Here is a 12323-nt window from a genome sequence, read left to right as displayed (position 1 = left end):
AAAGTTACCCCGAGCTGTGAGAACTCTCATTTCATTAGGAGATCGCAACTCATGCGTGAGACAAATGATACCTCCGACAGAGAGATTCCACCCTCCCAAATCAAACAGATAGAAAGACGATAGCTTTGTAGGACCAATACTCCGGATCCCCGTGTTCTAGAAGCCAGAGTTGCGGATGCAAAGATTGGGCCGGCCAGCCCTCTATGCCAAGTTACTCGTTACTAAGTATACCACAAGGTCTGATCCCTGGCGGCCCTCCGCAAGCTCCGGGGCCAAGAGACCTTGATTCGCCCGGTCGTAGTGCAAGGCTGCCTTCCGAAGCCTTTAATACTAACGCCGCATTACTTTTACAAAAGATATACATTTTAAAATCACATAAATAGGATGCAAACGCTTCAGCTCGGCCGCAAGCGAGAACTTACGGCCCTTCGCAAGCTGCGAAGTAAGTTTTCCGGACTTCGCGGCATCACTTTTATATAAGAAATACATTCTAAAACAACATAAATAAAATATAACGCTTTGTGCCTCTTGTGAATCTTCAGCTCTCTTTTCCGGCAAAGAGTCTGGAAAGCCGAAATTGAATCATCGATATGCGACGTCTTTTCGAGAAGATCTTCTTTTACCGGCGGTTCCGAACCTCCTCCCTTTCTCTTTCGAATACTACGTCGACTACGATCAATACCTGACGGGCATACCGATTGAAAAGACTGAAAAGATTTGCGTCAGAGACAGAACGGATATAAAAGATAAAATGGAAAAAGCTTAGTTCGATTAATCGAAAACGCGGTGTTGCGCCTTCGAAAGAGCGTTCTGCAAACATACCGGCTCTTATACAAAAGCTACGAACGCGAGTTTTTATAGCTTTACGATTACGAAAACGATGTTTATACTTGTACGGATCGAGGCTCGCCGTAAAGCCATACGTATTTGATAATCGACGAAAGAAAACTCGGCGCCCATTAGTATGAACTGCTTTTAGGAGGATCAATTCCTCTACTTAGCACGTCGCCATACCCCATGGGAGGTCCCGCCCGACGTAAATCAATACTACTACTATTATAAGTTATATTTCGGTATCTATTATCTCGCATAAAATAGTCCGTAAATTATCGATAGGATTTGCAGCCCGAGCAGCGCGATGGATTTGTAAGTAAGCTAGCAGCTACATTTAATAGTTCCATTAACTGGTTTAACTAATTAAGTGGTTTAAGTAAGTAGGAACTTGATGTTCCTCGACTTTGGTGTTCTTGCACGGCCTCCTTACACGTAAGAGCGCCATTATTCCCCGGGAAAGAACGCGGAATATAATATAGATACAGTATAGATAATCATCTATTTACAATATCCAAAGTTTTTTAGCAGATATTCGAATGCAGAAAAGGGTCCATTGAATCCTGTAAAGGTCACCTTATCACCCAGGGAGAAAAGTTGACGTAAGTTGAACGCAGACCGAGCAGCGTGTTGCGATCACCAGGGCTCGATGTCGTGGACGGAACTGACAGCTGTTCCCCAGACTTGCTTCCAGAAGCAATAGATGCAATGCATGTAGTACCACGATACATGCAGTATATCAGCCACGCAGAAAATACCTGGCCTAAGTAAGATTGGGTAACACCGAAATCTGGGGGAGAGGTTGTCTGTCGTACCTGAGGAAGAGGTTGTCATACCCAGGCTGGGGGTCTTGTGGCCAGAGATCGAGACACGAGACGCGAAATAGTTGTACAACTCGGGTCGGCAGATCCCAAGCCAAGAAACCCGGCAAGCTCACGAAGAAAGGCCTGAGGAGATCCCATGGGGTTTTATTTTATTTGCATGATTCAGTCGCTGGATATTTTTGTTTTCTGAACACCCTTTCTACGCATTTCTAACGAAATTTTCCACAAAACTTGAAGTCTTCTTCAATACTACTTGTTTTCTATAATACTCCGCAATACCCGTCCATCTAAACCCGTACATAATTACGAATAAAAAAAAAAGGGCAATTTCGCCTTCGGTCTTGTGTCTGTTACAACTCCGGTGCCTATATCAGATTGACTCCCTACCCACTCTCGTTGCGTCTCTCGCCCGCGGGTTTCGTAGCAGGAGACGGGACGGCACCTGAAGCATCGACACCCGGCTTGACAATGACACCAACTCCAGATCCACCCTCGCCGGTACCAAGCTCAATACCAGGACTTGTCTTCAGAGCATTACTAGCGAAGTTGAGAGCTGCGGTGAAGCCAGCCATGTCGCGCTTCTGAACCGTAGCATTCTCTTCACTCCCGGTTTCGACGGCGTCGACTTCATCACCCTTCTCTGCACCAGTATCAGTAAGTGGTCCTCACATTCCAACGACCTTCAGCACAATGATAAAGCCTCGGCCGGAGGGCAACAGGGAAGCACATGGGAGAGTAGACTTACCGGCTTCTGGGACAGGCGTCACTGCTGGGGGAGCCTTTTCAGTAGGAGTAGCCTCGCTGGATTTTTTCGCAGCCTCAGCTGCACCTTCTCCTACAACAGATGCCCCTGCGAGGGTATTCATGAGTTTTTCAGCTTCGGCGCCACCTTCGGCTCCACCAAAAGAGATCTCTCCATCTCCGACTACCACTGCGGGAGAATAAGCGCCTAAAACTATGTTGAGGGGCAGAGCGGCGACAGACGCCGCGGCGAAAAAGGCGCAGTACAGAGAGAGGAGTTGCATTTTGTAAGCGGATTGGCCTAGTCTTCGGTATAGATAGAGGTTGACGGCGTTGGTATAGTAGCGTGCGTGCTTTAGAAAATATTGATTCTTAGACAGTCTTGGAAAGATAGGAATAAAGATAGTGCTTGGATGTTAAGGTAGCGAAAGGAATAAATGCTTTGTATACCGTCTGAGTAAAGAATGAGAGCGCAGTTGGGTAGGAGAAGAAAAAAATTGTACATTCCCTCGACCTTTATATACGACTTTTCAGATGGGCTACGTTAACATCCATAGATAGCATAGCGGGACATGGCACAAATTCAGTCTCACATCCCTTTGTGAATCGATCTGATGTAGTCAGATGGTAGTTTCGTAGTAGTGATGGTACCGTGTTTCGGTTATGCGTTAGCAACGTCTTATTCGAGGTAAAGAAGCGACGATGAAGTCAAGGCATAGGAGCAAGAGAACAAGCATAAGGAGAAAAGACAAGATAAGATGGGACAAGACAGTTCAAGCGCACTATAATCGCGATCTTGTCTGAAGTTCGATAATAAGATTCTTGCAAGCAAAGGTCACGAGTTCGGATGCGGATGTATTTACTTTGACACGTGATTTGACTATACTATTCCGGATAATCCTACATCCGACCTCTTTGTACTGAACACCGAGCACCGAAACAACTTACGACGAACTTATAACAACAACAATAACAACAACAATAACAACAACAATAACAATATGTTAGGCTATCTTGCAGCTCTCCCGCTATTATACATCTGTGTATATCTCCCTCTTTCCAGCATAATCCTCGGCACTTCCCACAAGCCCGCAGTGCCCGCTGTCACGTCTATGCTTAATAACTCTCTGATTGCCACAAACGAGGCCCTTTCCTGTCCATCTCATAAGTACAACACCCATATCCTCTCCCTGGAACCGCTGGTAATCTACATCGAGGATTTTCTGAGTGCCGAGGAATCAAGACACCTGCTAGAAATCAGGTAAGCTTCAATTCCATAAATCCTGTTCCGTAGCCTGCCCTCCGTTTCTGTGACGATCGTGAAACCCCGTGACTGACTCCAACCAGCGAGGACAAGTTCGAGGCTTCTACCGTCTCTACCGGGGCCAGAACTTCCATCCAACGAGATGTTCGCGACTCGGAAGTCGCGCTGGTTGACCGTGATGATGTTGTAAGATGTATTGAGCACCGTGCGAGGGATTTCCAAGGCTGGCGACCAGATCTCCACATCGAGCGGTTAAGAACCCAGAGATACGGCGTAGGTGGTCATTACGCGCATCACTATGACTGGAGCGGTGCCAGTAGGGATGCCGATCGTGTAAGCACCTTCATGGTATATGTCGATGCGGACTGTGAAGGCGGTGGAACAGAGTTTCCGCGAATACCAATGCCGGACACATCCAATGGCAGGTGGTGTGAACTTCTCAAATGTGAAGAGACCGAGGACGGAGCCGAAGACAGAGACAGGAGGAGTAGAATCGGCGTGACTTTCAAGCCCAAGACAGGGAATGCGGTGTTCTGGGAGAATCTGAGACCTGATGGGACCGGGTACGAAGAGACGTTGCATGCTGGATTGCCCGTTCTATCAGGGTCAAAGGTCGGATTGAACATCTGGAGTTGGGGACCTGCCCGAAGAAGGTAGCAGGGGTCTGTCCGCCTTGCCTACCTATCTAAGTAGGTACGCAAAATTGAGGCATAGGCTCAGGTGGCAGACGTCTTCCCTCGGTGCAGTCGTTCTGTTTGTTTATTTTCGCCTCTCGAGAAAGCCGAATATGTACAATCGGGATGCGTTGAAGGTCGCTCAAATAAGGGTATGTATTTGTGAAAGTGCTCGTCGCCGCTCGCCTGCGTGGTTGGCTCGAGCTTGTTGTCATCGGTCTTGTTTACGCCGCCCTGAGCTCAGTCAATGATTTTGTTCGCACCCATGTTTTCGGCAACTTGAACTCGAAGTTTTGACTCATCGCCAGGCGGAAGTGCCTGGGCCTGTTATTCCAGCCGAGGAAGACAACGCACAAACTTTCGTCGATCTCCATACTCGGTCAACACCAGTTACAGCTACAGCTCCAGTCCCCAACCTCACCTCACGATGCGTCGAGACGATTCCTAAGCCATTCGTCAGTCTTGAAAATGCCGCGAGCAGGCAGAGTCAACTTCGATCTTCCCGCTATGAGTTCAAGCTCACCAGCATCACTTCCAGGGGGGGACATCTCAGCAGCAACCTATACCGCGTCGTCAGTCTTGCAAATGCCGCGAACAAGCGGAGTCAACTTCGATTTTCCTGCCATGAGTTTAAGCTCATCAGTATCACTTCCAGGGGACATCTCAGCAGAATATCATACCGCGTCGTCAGTCTTGAAAATGCCGCGGAGAAGAGTCCATTTTGATCTTCCCGCCATGAGGTCAAGCTCACCAGTATCACTTCCAGGGGATATATCAGCAGAATACCGTACCGCGTCGTCAGTCTTGCAAATGCCGCGAACAAGCGGAGTCAACTTCGATCTTCCCGCCATGAGGTCAAGCTCACCAGTATCACTTCCAGGGAACCTCTCAGCAGAAACCCATACCGCAACGCCCCTTCCTCCTCCACGTTCCAAATCCTGTGATCCAGAGCTCCTGCGACCAAGCAGAGCCAGCAGATCGGAGATACTAAAGAAGAATAAAAAAACCTCCCGACCGTTCACCCCAGCATTCCGTGCAAGGCGCAAAGTCTACGCCTTTCCGCTCCGCCAGCCCCAACCTGATCCACGAATCCTCCCTGTCGCGAAAAGTGCAGTTTCAAAGCCCACACGCTTTTACTTAATGCGTAATGGCCAGTCCTGCCTCGATCCTCCGCAACAAATCCCCAGCCTTCGACCGCAATCTCCACTTACGCTGCAGAAAAAGAAGTTCACATGGCCGAACCCGTTCCGCTTATTCATATCTAAAGAAAAGTCCCGCAAATCGCAAGAGCTCGTCTACAACGTTCGCACCCACGAGTTCTCCACCAAGCCCCGCTCTGTTCTCCTTCCCCGTCCCTGGCGCAGCACTACTGAGACGCCTACGTACAGGATGCCAAGGGACGACCCGGCTATGCTTGTTGATGGCCGCGTCAATGTGATTCCAATAGAGAGCTGGACAAAGGAAATGGTGGTATGGTGGAGAGTTTTTGATGGGGATGAGTACATGGTCTTGGAAAGAGAGGTCAAGCTGCCGGGTTGGTAAGTACAAGGCCGAGCCTTCTAGATATTGTTCTTATACGGCCCGTGACATTGATTGCACTCTTGCTAACTGCATAGCAGGGCGCTGGTCCACAAATTTTCGGGAATCCGAAATTACAAGGAATTGTTCATCACAAGCGGTTTCGGTGATGAAGATGAAGAGTATGATGATTATGAGCGGAGCAAATGGGAGCGGTTCTTTTATTGGTTGTGGAAGACTGGATAGATGATCCCTTTTTTTTTTCTTCAAAGAAAAAAAAAAAAAAAATAACCGGACAGGTAAAGCGTACGTATATATGAGTCTCGGTGAATGAAATGTGTACAACTGCTGCTCGAATTTTACAAGATTTTTTATGGTTACTCGTTTTGGCTCGTACGCTTCTGACGATGATTAATGCGCTTCTATCATTTGCGGTAAGTCTAAAATAAGCTGCGTAGATAGTCTTTTTTTGCAGAGAACAATCGGATATGTAAAGCGTACGTAGGTAGATACGAGTCTCGGTAATTGAAATGTGCATTGTTGGAACTAGCATTCAGCTTGGTTGACTACATTCAGCTGAGTCAACTCAGTCAAACAGGTCAAACAAGTCAAGTCACGTGGATACCCGTTTGTACCTTCCGTTTGCATCGGTAGCTATAAGAAGCTACTACTTTACGTACTTAAGAAAGGAGGATATATGCAATACTAACTGAACACACTTAAACCTTGAATACGTATTCAACTTTACGTCATTATACTTGTGATACTAACACTGATCAGTAGTTTACTTTACAAACTATAGATAGCAAAGTAACTTTTAAAAGAAGCAACTACTTAAGTAAAAAGGACGATTTTCTTAACACGAGGATCGCTTTGCTCTTTAGAGTACTCTTGCGCTAAGAAGAGAACCTGATCTTTTTGTTTTCGTTACGAACTTACGAGCTTAAGAGCGATACTCGTTTAATTGCGTTTATCACGCAAATTCATTCATTTATTCACTCTTACGAAAAACCTACTACCTCTTTACCACACCTTTCTTACGATACTTTTTTACGATATCCCTTTTATAACATGTCACTTATTCTCGATCACATAAGCTTTAGAGTCGACGAGGAAGCTTGAAAGAGGAAATTCAATCTTGCAAACACGGAAAATATTATAAAGATCGTAAACGGTTATATCCTTTTGATGCTTATCGGTTACGAAAACGTTTATCGGTACTTTAGAACTAACTTGAGAGAGTTGTTTTAAAAAGATTTCGAAGGCTAGACATAAAACAGTTTTATATTAGCTACGAAGATATGCTACAGAAACTTTTAGCGCTATCTGCTCTTAAATAGCGTACTAATCAAGCTTGTTAATACTAGTGTACTTTATAAAAAAGTATTTATAGATGTCCTTTCGAACGATAAACCTTTCGAATAGATCTTAGAATCGCAAAAGGTTTTAGAAAACTTAAATAAAAAGATAGAATCCGAGAAAAGAGCTGTACTTGCTCTTCTTCTTTCTCTTTTAGATTAGCAACCTTCTCTTCTTCTTCTTTCTCTTTCGGACCACACTTAATTGCAACAAATACTATAGACACAGTTCTTTACTTTATACTAATTCGGTTAGAACCTTTTCAACCTTTTCAACCTTTTCGGTAGTGGCTTACCACCTTTCCCTTTTCCTTTAAGAAGTAGCGGCGGCGGCGGCGATAGCGGTAGCGGTAGTATTAGCCTTCCTCTTCTTCTCCCTTTTCTTCTTTAAGCTATTACGGGCGCTTTTAGCAAACCTTTAAGTGACTTACTTAAAATTTACGTAGACAAAGATAAAAAGTTTAGTAGAGGCGACTACGACGTTCTTAAAAATAAATTATTAATATTTTACAATCATTGTAAGATGGTTAGTCTTTTTTAAGAGCTTTTAGCTTACGCTAAAGCCTTTTCTATTATGCTTAAAGACTAAGCAAATACTTATTTTTACACTTTTTTATATAATAGAAGTTTAAGATTTAAAAAGATAGTTAATCTCTTAAAGATGAAGTTCGAGATTAAAAAGAGCACTTAGAAATACTTATTTGAATAAAGAAAGACTACTTTTAAAAAGACTGTTGCTTAGCACTTTAAGAAGACTAAATTAAAGGCTTTAGACGTTATAATTAATAAATTAACTTTTTTACAACGCAATCTACTTTTTATATACTACGATAACAAATCAATCAAAGATGCTTTTCTTAGCGCTATAAGAAAGGTCTTCGAATGCGCTTTAACACTTTACAAACCTGCTTTTACTTTCGAAGCTTTCACCTTAGAGTTAAAATCAGCAGTTGCGACCGCTTTAAAGCAAGCATTAACATTAAGTTTTTATACTTATGAACTATAGTTCACGGGTAAAGAAGACGAGATTAATGATTCTTTATATACCGACCGGACTTACGAAGGTAACCGCGCTAGCAAAAGCTATCGCAATAGAAGAAGTGCTAAGAAAGGCTTATATAAAGGCTTTCAAGGTAATAGACCTTTCGAGAGAAGCTAACTTAATAGCGGTTTTTAGAATAAAAAAGGTTTATATAGAGCAAGTAGAGCAAGTAAAAGTAGTGATATTATCGACAAAGTTTATTACGTTTATAGAAAACTTTTTTATTAGTTTATAAAGCACACGAAAAAAGAACGCAAAATCGCTTTCGATAAGTTCAAGCGTCAAGCATATTATATGCTTGAATACGAGGCTATAAAAGAATCTTATTGCGTTTTTTTAGTTTATTAAAAAGGAGTAGAAAACTTCGAAAATGAGTCGAAGCAAAAGCCAGAGCATTTATTACTTAAGAATTAGCAACTAGCGCTCGAGATACTACTATTTCTCGAGCACTTTATTAATATTTTCTACACTTCAATTAAGAAGATCAATAGAAGCGAAGTAGCAGTTAAATTAATTAATTTGTTAACTTATTACGCTTTTATAAAATCGGACTTATACGCATCGATTCTTTACGTTCTATCTTCGAAGTGCTTGTTTAACGAACGCTACGATTCAAAGGTATTTCACGGAATTATCTTTAATACAAGCGCCGCTTTTGTTTCTTTAGCAAGCGAAAAGCAAGTGAAAGCCTTAAAGAAGTTACTCTTCGACTTTAAAATCAATACTTCGACTATTATTAAAAGCATTCGTTTCGGAAAAGAAGAATTAATAATGATTAAAGCTATAGTCGATGTTAATATACTCGTGGGCTTGATTACTTTTAGTATCGTTCTAGCTAATACACTTTTCTTGCTATGCTTGCAAGATATAGACCGCTTAAGTGTTATTTTTAATAACGTTTTAAATAAGTTGATCTAAAGCAATAAATCAATCTCCGTGATTAGGAAATTAAGCTACGCTTTTTTGCAAATCTAAGCTACGGAAACCGAGCTCTTTGAGTCTTATTTGTCAGAACAAGAGCTACGTTAAATTCACCGCCGCTTAAGTCATTTAGCTGCTCGCCGATTAATCGATATATTAAAGCTTTTAAGGAACGACGAAGAAGCTGATTCGGCAATTATTAAACGCTTTATTAAATATTGCTATTATTGCTAATTGTACGTAAAATCACTTGGTCTTTTTAAATTCATAGTTAAAGACGATCATAATTTTAATTACGCTATATACGTAGATGTGATCTATTTAAATAGCAAGCTAATGCTATATATAATCGATAGCGCTATAGCTTACAACGCTAGAGCGTTTTTAAAGGATATGTTAGCACGTACCGCGTAAGATACGTTGCGCGCTTATTAAATTGATATATACTTAAGGCCTTTCGACATCGTTATCTATGACTTAAGAACGAACTTCGCTGCTTTAGAATTCAAATTGCTAGCAAAATCAATAATAGTTAAAGTAAAAAAAGAATTAATAGAAGCTTATAATAGTGTCGGCAAAGTAGAACGGTATTATGCTATGTTGCGCCGAATCTACGACATCTTAGTTGAAGAACTAAGAAAGGAAAGTGTTACGAAAGAATAGCTGTTATAAATAGCTTTTAAAGCAATTAACGATACAGCTAGACTTAAAAGCTTCGTACTTACTCTTTTGGTATTTAAAGCTTACTTTCGTCTTATAAAGCTAGACTTACTTTCACTTTTTATTTAGAAGCGAAGAAAGGCTATTAATAAAGCTATGATTAAATTGAGAGCAATACAAGCAATTAAGAAAATCAAAGACGCTTTAGCAGCTAGGAATAGACTTGATACTACGTTAATTTTAGACCTTCTTATTCAGTTAAAAGTTCGTGTATAGCGGGAGCACCCTTTCGAAGGTGGCAAGCTACGCTAGATTAGCTTTTAAAAGCTTACTGTTATAGACCGTTATACTTGCACGGTACAACTGCTTAATAGACTTATAAATTTTCGATCTACGGTAATCAAACTTTATTATCGAGAGCAAGACTAAAAGCAAAAGGATTAAAATCTAATTTAAGCCGAGGTTCTTTCGGCTTATATTTTCGCACTTATTAAGATAGTTCTAATAGTTCTTTTTTTACTAATTTTATTACTTAAAAGAGGTTTTAGAATTCGACGTCTTTTTAAGCAATTTTACTTGGAAAAAGAAGGATTTGAAGAAAGATAAAAAGCGTTTTAGCAGCAAAAGGAAGCTATAGATTAAAAGGTATAAGTAGAGGCTTTCTTAACTAAAAAAGAACTGTTTAATAAAGCAACTGCTATTAAATTGCGTTAAAAAAGAAAAATCACGACGCTTAGCGAGCTATTTTAACAATCTTAACGCTTAAAGCTAAAAGGATTAATAGCTAAAAAGGTATTCTAATTAGTACAATTCGACTTTACGAAGCACGGTAATATTAAGATCTTTAACTTAAGATTCGTAAATAAAGTTAAAAGAGTGATTATAGCGAACTTATTCGAAAAGTCACGCTTAATAATTCAAGTTTATTCGGACGAAGAAAAAACGACAATTCTTACTTAATCACTTATAGTCTAGAAGGCTAGCTAACGATTACTTATAACGCTAGTACTTGTTTTGCTATTATTCGAAGTCCGAGCTTACTTTCGTAATATCATATAAGCTTATACTTAATTAGCTTACTTTTTAAATCGCTTAGTTCTAGCTCACTTACCGAAAGAGCTGAAAGACAAATACTTTTCCGGAACGATTATAATGATCTAAAAAGCGCTATACGAGGTGCTTAAAGCTAAAACATATTAATAGGCTACGTATTACGCTTATTATAAAGAAAGATTAAGTATAATTACTAGCACTTTTAATCCTTGCTTTTTGCTTTTTACTTTAAGAAAAGACGATTTCGCAATTATTAGGCTCTAAACCGATAATACTTTTATCTTAGCTATAAATACATTTGCCGCGAAAAAAGAAGATGAATTAACTAAAGCAAAACTGAATTTTAAGTTAAAAGATAAGCTCTTAACGATTAAAGAACTCGCTTTTAATAAGGGAGTGTTAAAGCAATACGCGTCCGATAACTCGATGTCTTTCTTTTAAAAAAAGCAAAGGCTAAAGCTCAAACTAATCAGGAATAGTCTTAACTTTAAAGTAGAATACTTAAAGCAACGTGCTCGAGCTATATATATTGCATTAATATGCTAATCAAAAGCTTGTTTCGACCTCTTTACTGCTGCTCAACATCAGGAACCTTCTTTAGCAGATATCAAAAACTTGAATAAGCGAATCTAGTAGATGATTGATAATATAGATCGAAGCATTCGGTATATCTTTATTCTTTTAAGAAAAGCTAAGCTATTCGTGTTCGTCGATAGCTCTTTTGCAAACAATAAAGATTTAAGCTCTTAGATTAGATATACGATTATCTTAACCACCGAGCAAGATATAAAGATCAATAAGATCGAATTGCAAAGCAACTTCGTTTATTACTCTTCGGTGAAATGCTCTCGAGTCATTAAGAGCGTATTAGCCTCCGAAGTATATAGTATAATAGCTAGAGTGGATATTGCAATTGCAATAGGTACTACGCTTGCAATGGTCACTAAATAATTCGGCTTATTTACTATTTTAATAATCATCTTTATTGATTCTTACTCTCTTTATGAGTGCTTAGTGAAGCTTAGCATTACGAAAGAAAAGCGTTTTATGATCGACATTATAGCGCTTAAGCAATCTTACGAAAGGAAAGAGCTTATTAAGGTTCGATAGATTGCTAGAAAGCATAACACCGCCGATGCAATGACAAAGGGAACACTTAATAAAGCGCTAGAAACCTTTTTAGATACGAATAAGCTGAAGGTTAAATTAGAAGGTTAGGTTGAAAAAGAAAGCTAAAAAAGATTGTTTTCGGTGCTTTTTATTAAAAGAGCTACTTTAGCGTACGGAGTTTTTGAGTTTTTCTTTTACCTTTATTTTACTTACTTTGCTATTAGCAAGAAAGAAAGACTGCGAATGTTAGAACTAGCATTCAGCTTGGTTGATTATATTCAGCTGAGTCAACTCAGTCAAACAAGTCAAACAAGTCAAGTCACGTAA

General features: G+C 40.5%; 3 protein-coding genes across 3 annotated transcripts; 2 read left to right on the top strand and 1 right to left on the bottom strand.

Moving 5' to 3' along the window:
• Positions 1 to 2038: 2038 nt before the first annotated feature.
• On the bottom strand, positions 2039 to 2680 carry L3040_007063 (uncharacterized protein; the record flags this gene model as incomplete). Its single annotated transcript, XM_007296568.1, has 2 exons — positions 2039 to 2295; positions 2401 to 2680. 2 exons carry the CDS (start codon positions 2678 to 2680, stop codon positions 2039 to 2041), a joined length of 537 nt encoding a protein of 178 aa, XP_007296630.1.
• Positions 2681 to 3397: 717 nt separating this feature from the next.
• Positions 3398 to 5059, top strand: L3040_007062 (uncharacterized protein; the record flags this gene model as incomplete). Its single annotated transcript, XM_066156145.1, has 3 exons — positions 3398 to 3657; positions 3744 to 4272; positions 4643 to 5059. The coding sequence occupies 3 exons, from the start codon at positions 3398 to 3400 to the stop codon at positions 5057 to 5059; spliced, it is 1206 nt and encodes a 401-aa protein (XP_066010954.1).
• A 415-nt stretch (positions 5060 to 5474) lies between these two features.
• Positions 5475 to 6098, top strand: L3040_007061 (uncharacterized protein; the record flags this gene model as incomplete). Its single annotated transcript, XM_066156143.1, has 2 exons — positions 5475 to 5872; positions 5954 to 6098. 2 exons carry the CDS (start codon positions 5475 to 5477, stop codon positions 6096 to 6098), a joined length of 543 nt encoding a protein of 180 aa, XP_066010953.1.
• Between the last annotated feature and the right edge of the window lie 6225 nt (positions 6099 to 12323).

Source organism: Drepanopeziza brunnea (genome assembly GCF_022702325.1).
Source record: "Drepanopeziza brunnea f. sp. 'multigermtubi' strain 214-2 chromosome Unknown ctg12, whole genome shotgun sequence".
NCBI classification, from domain to species: domain Eukaryota; kingdom Fungi; phylum Ascomycota; class Leotiomycetes; order Helotiales; family Drepanopezizaceae; genus Drepanopeziza; species Drepanopeziza brunnea.
This window is presented reverse-complemented; position numbering and strand designations above follow the sequence as displayed.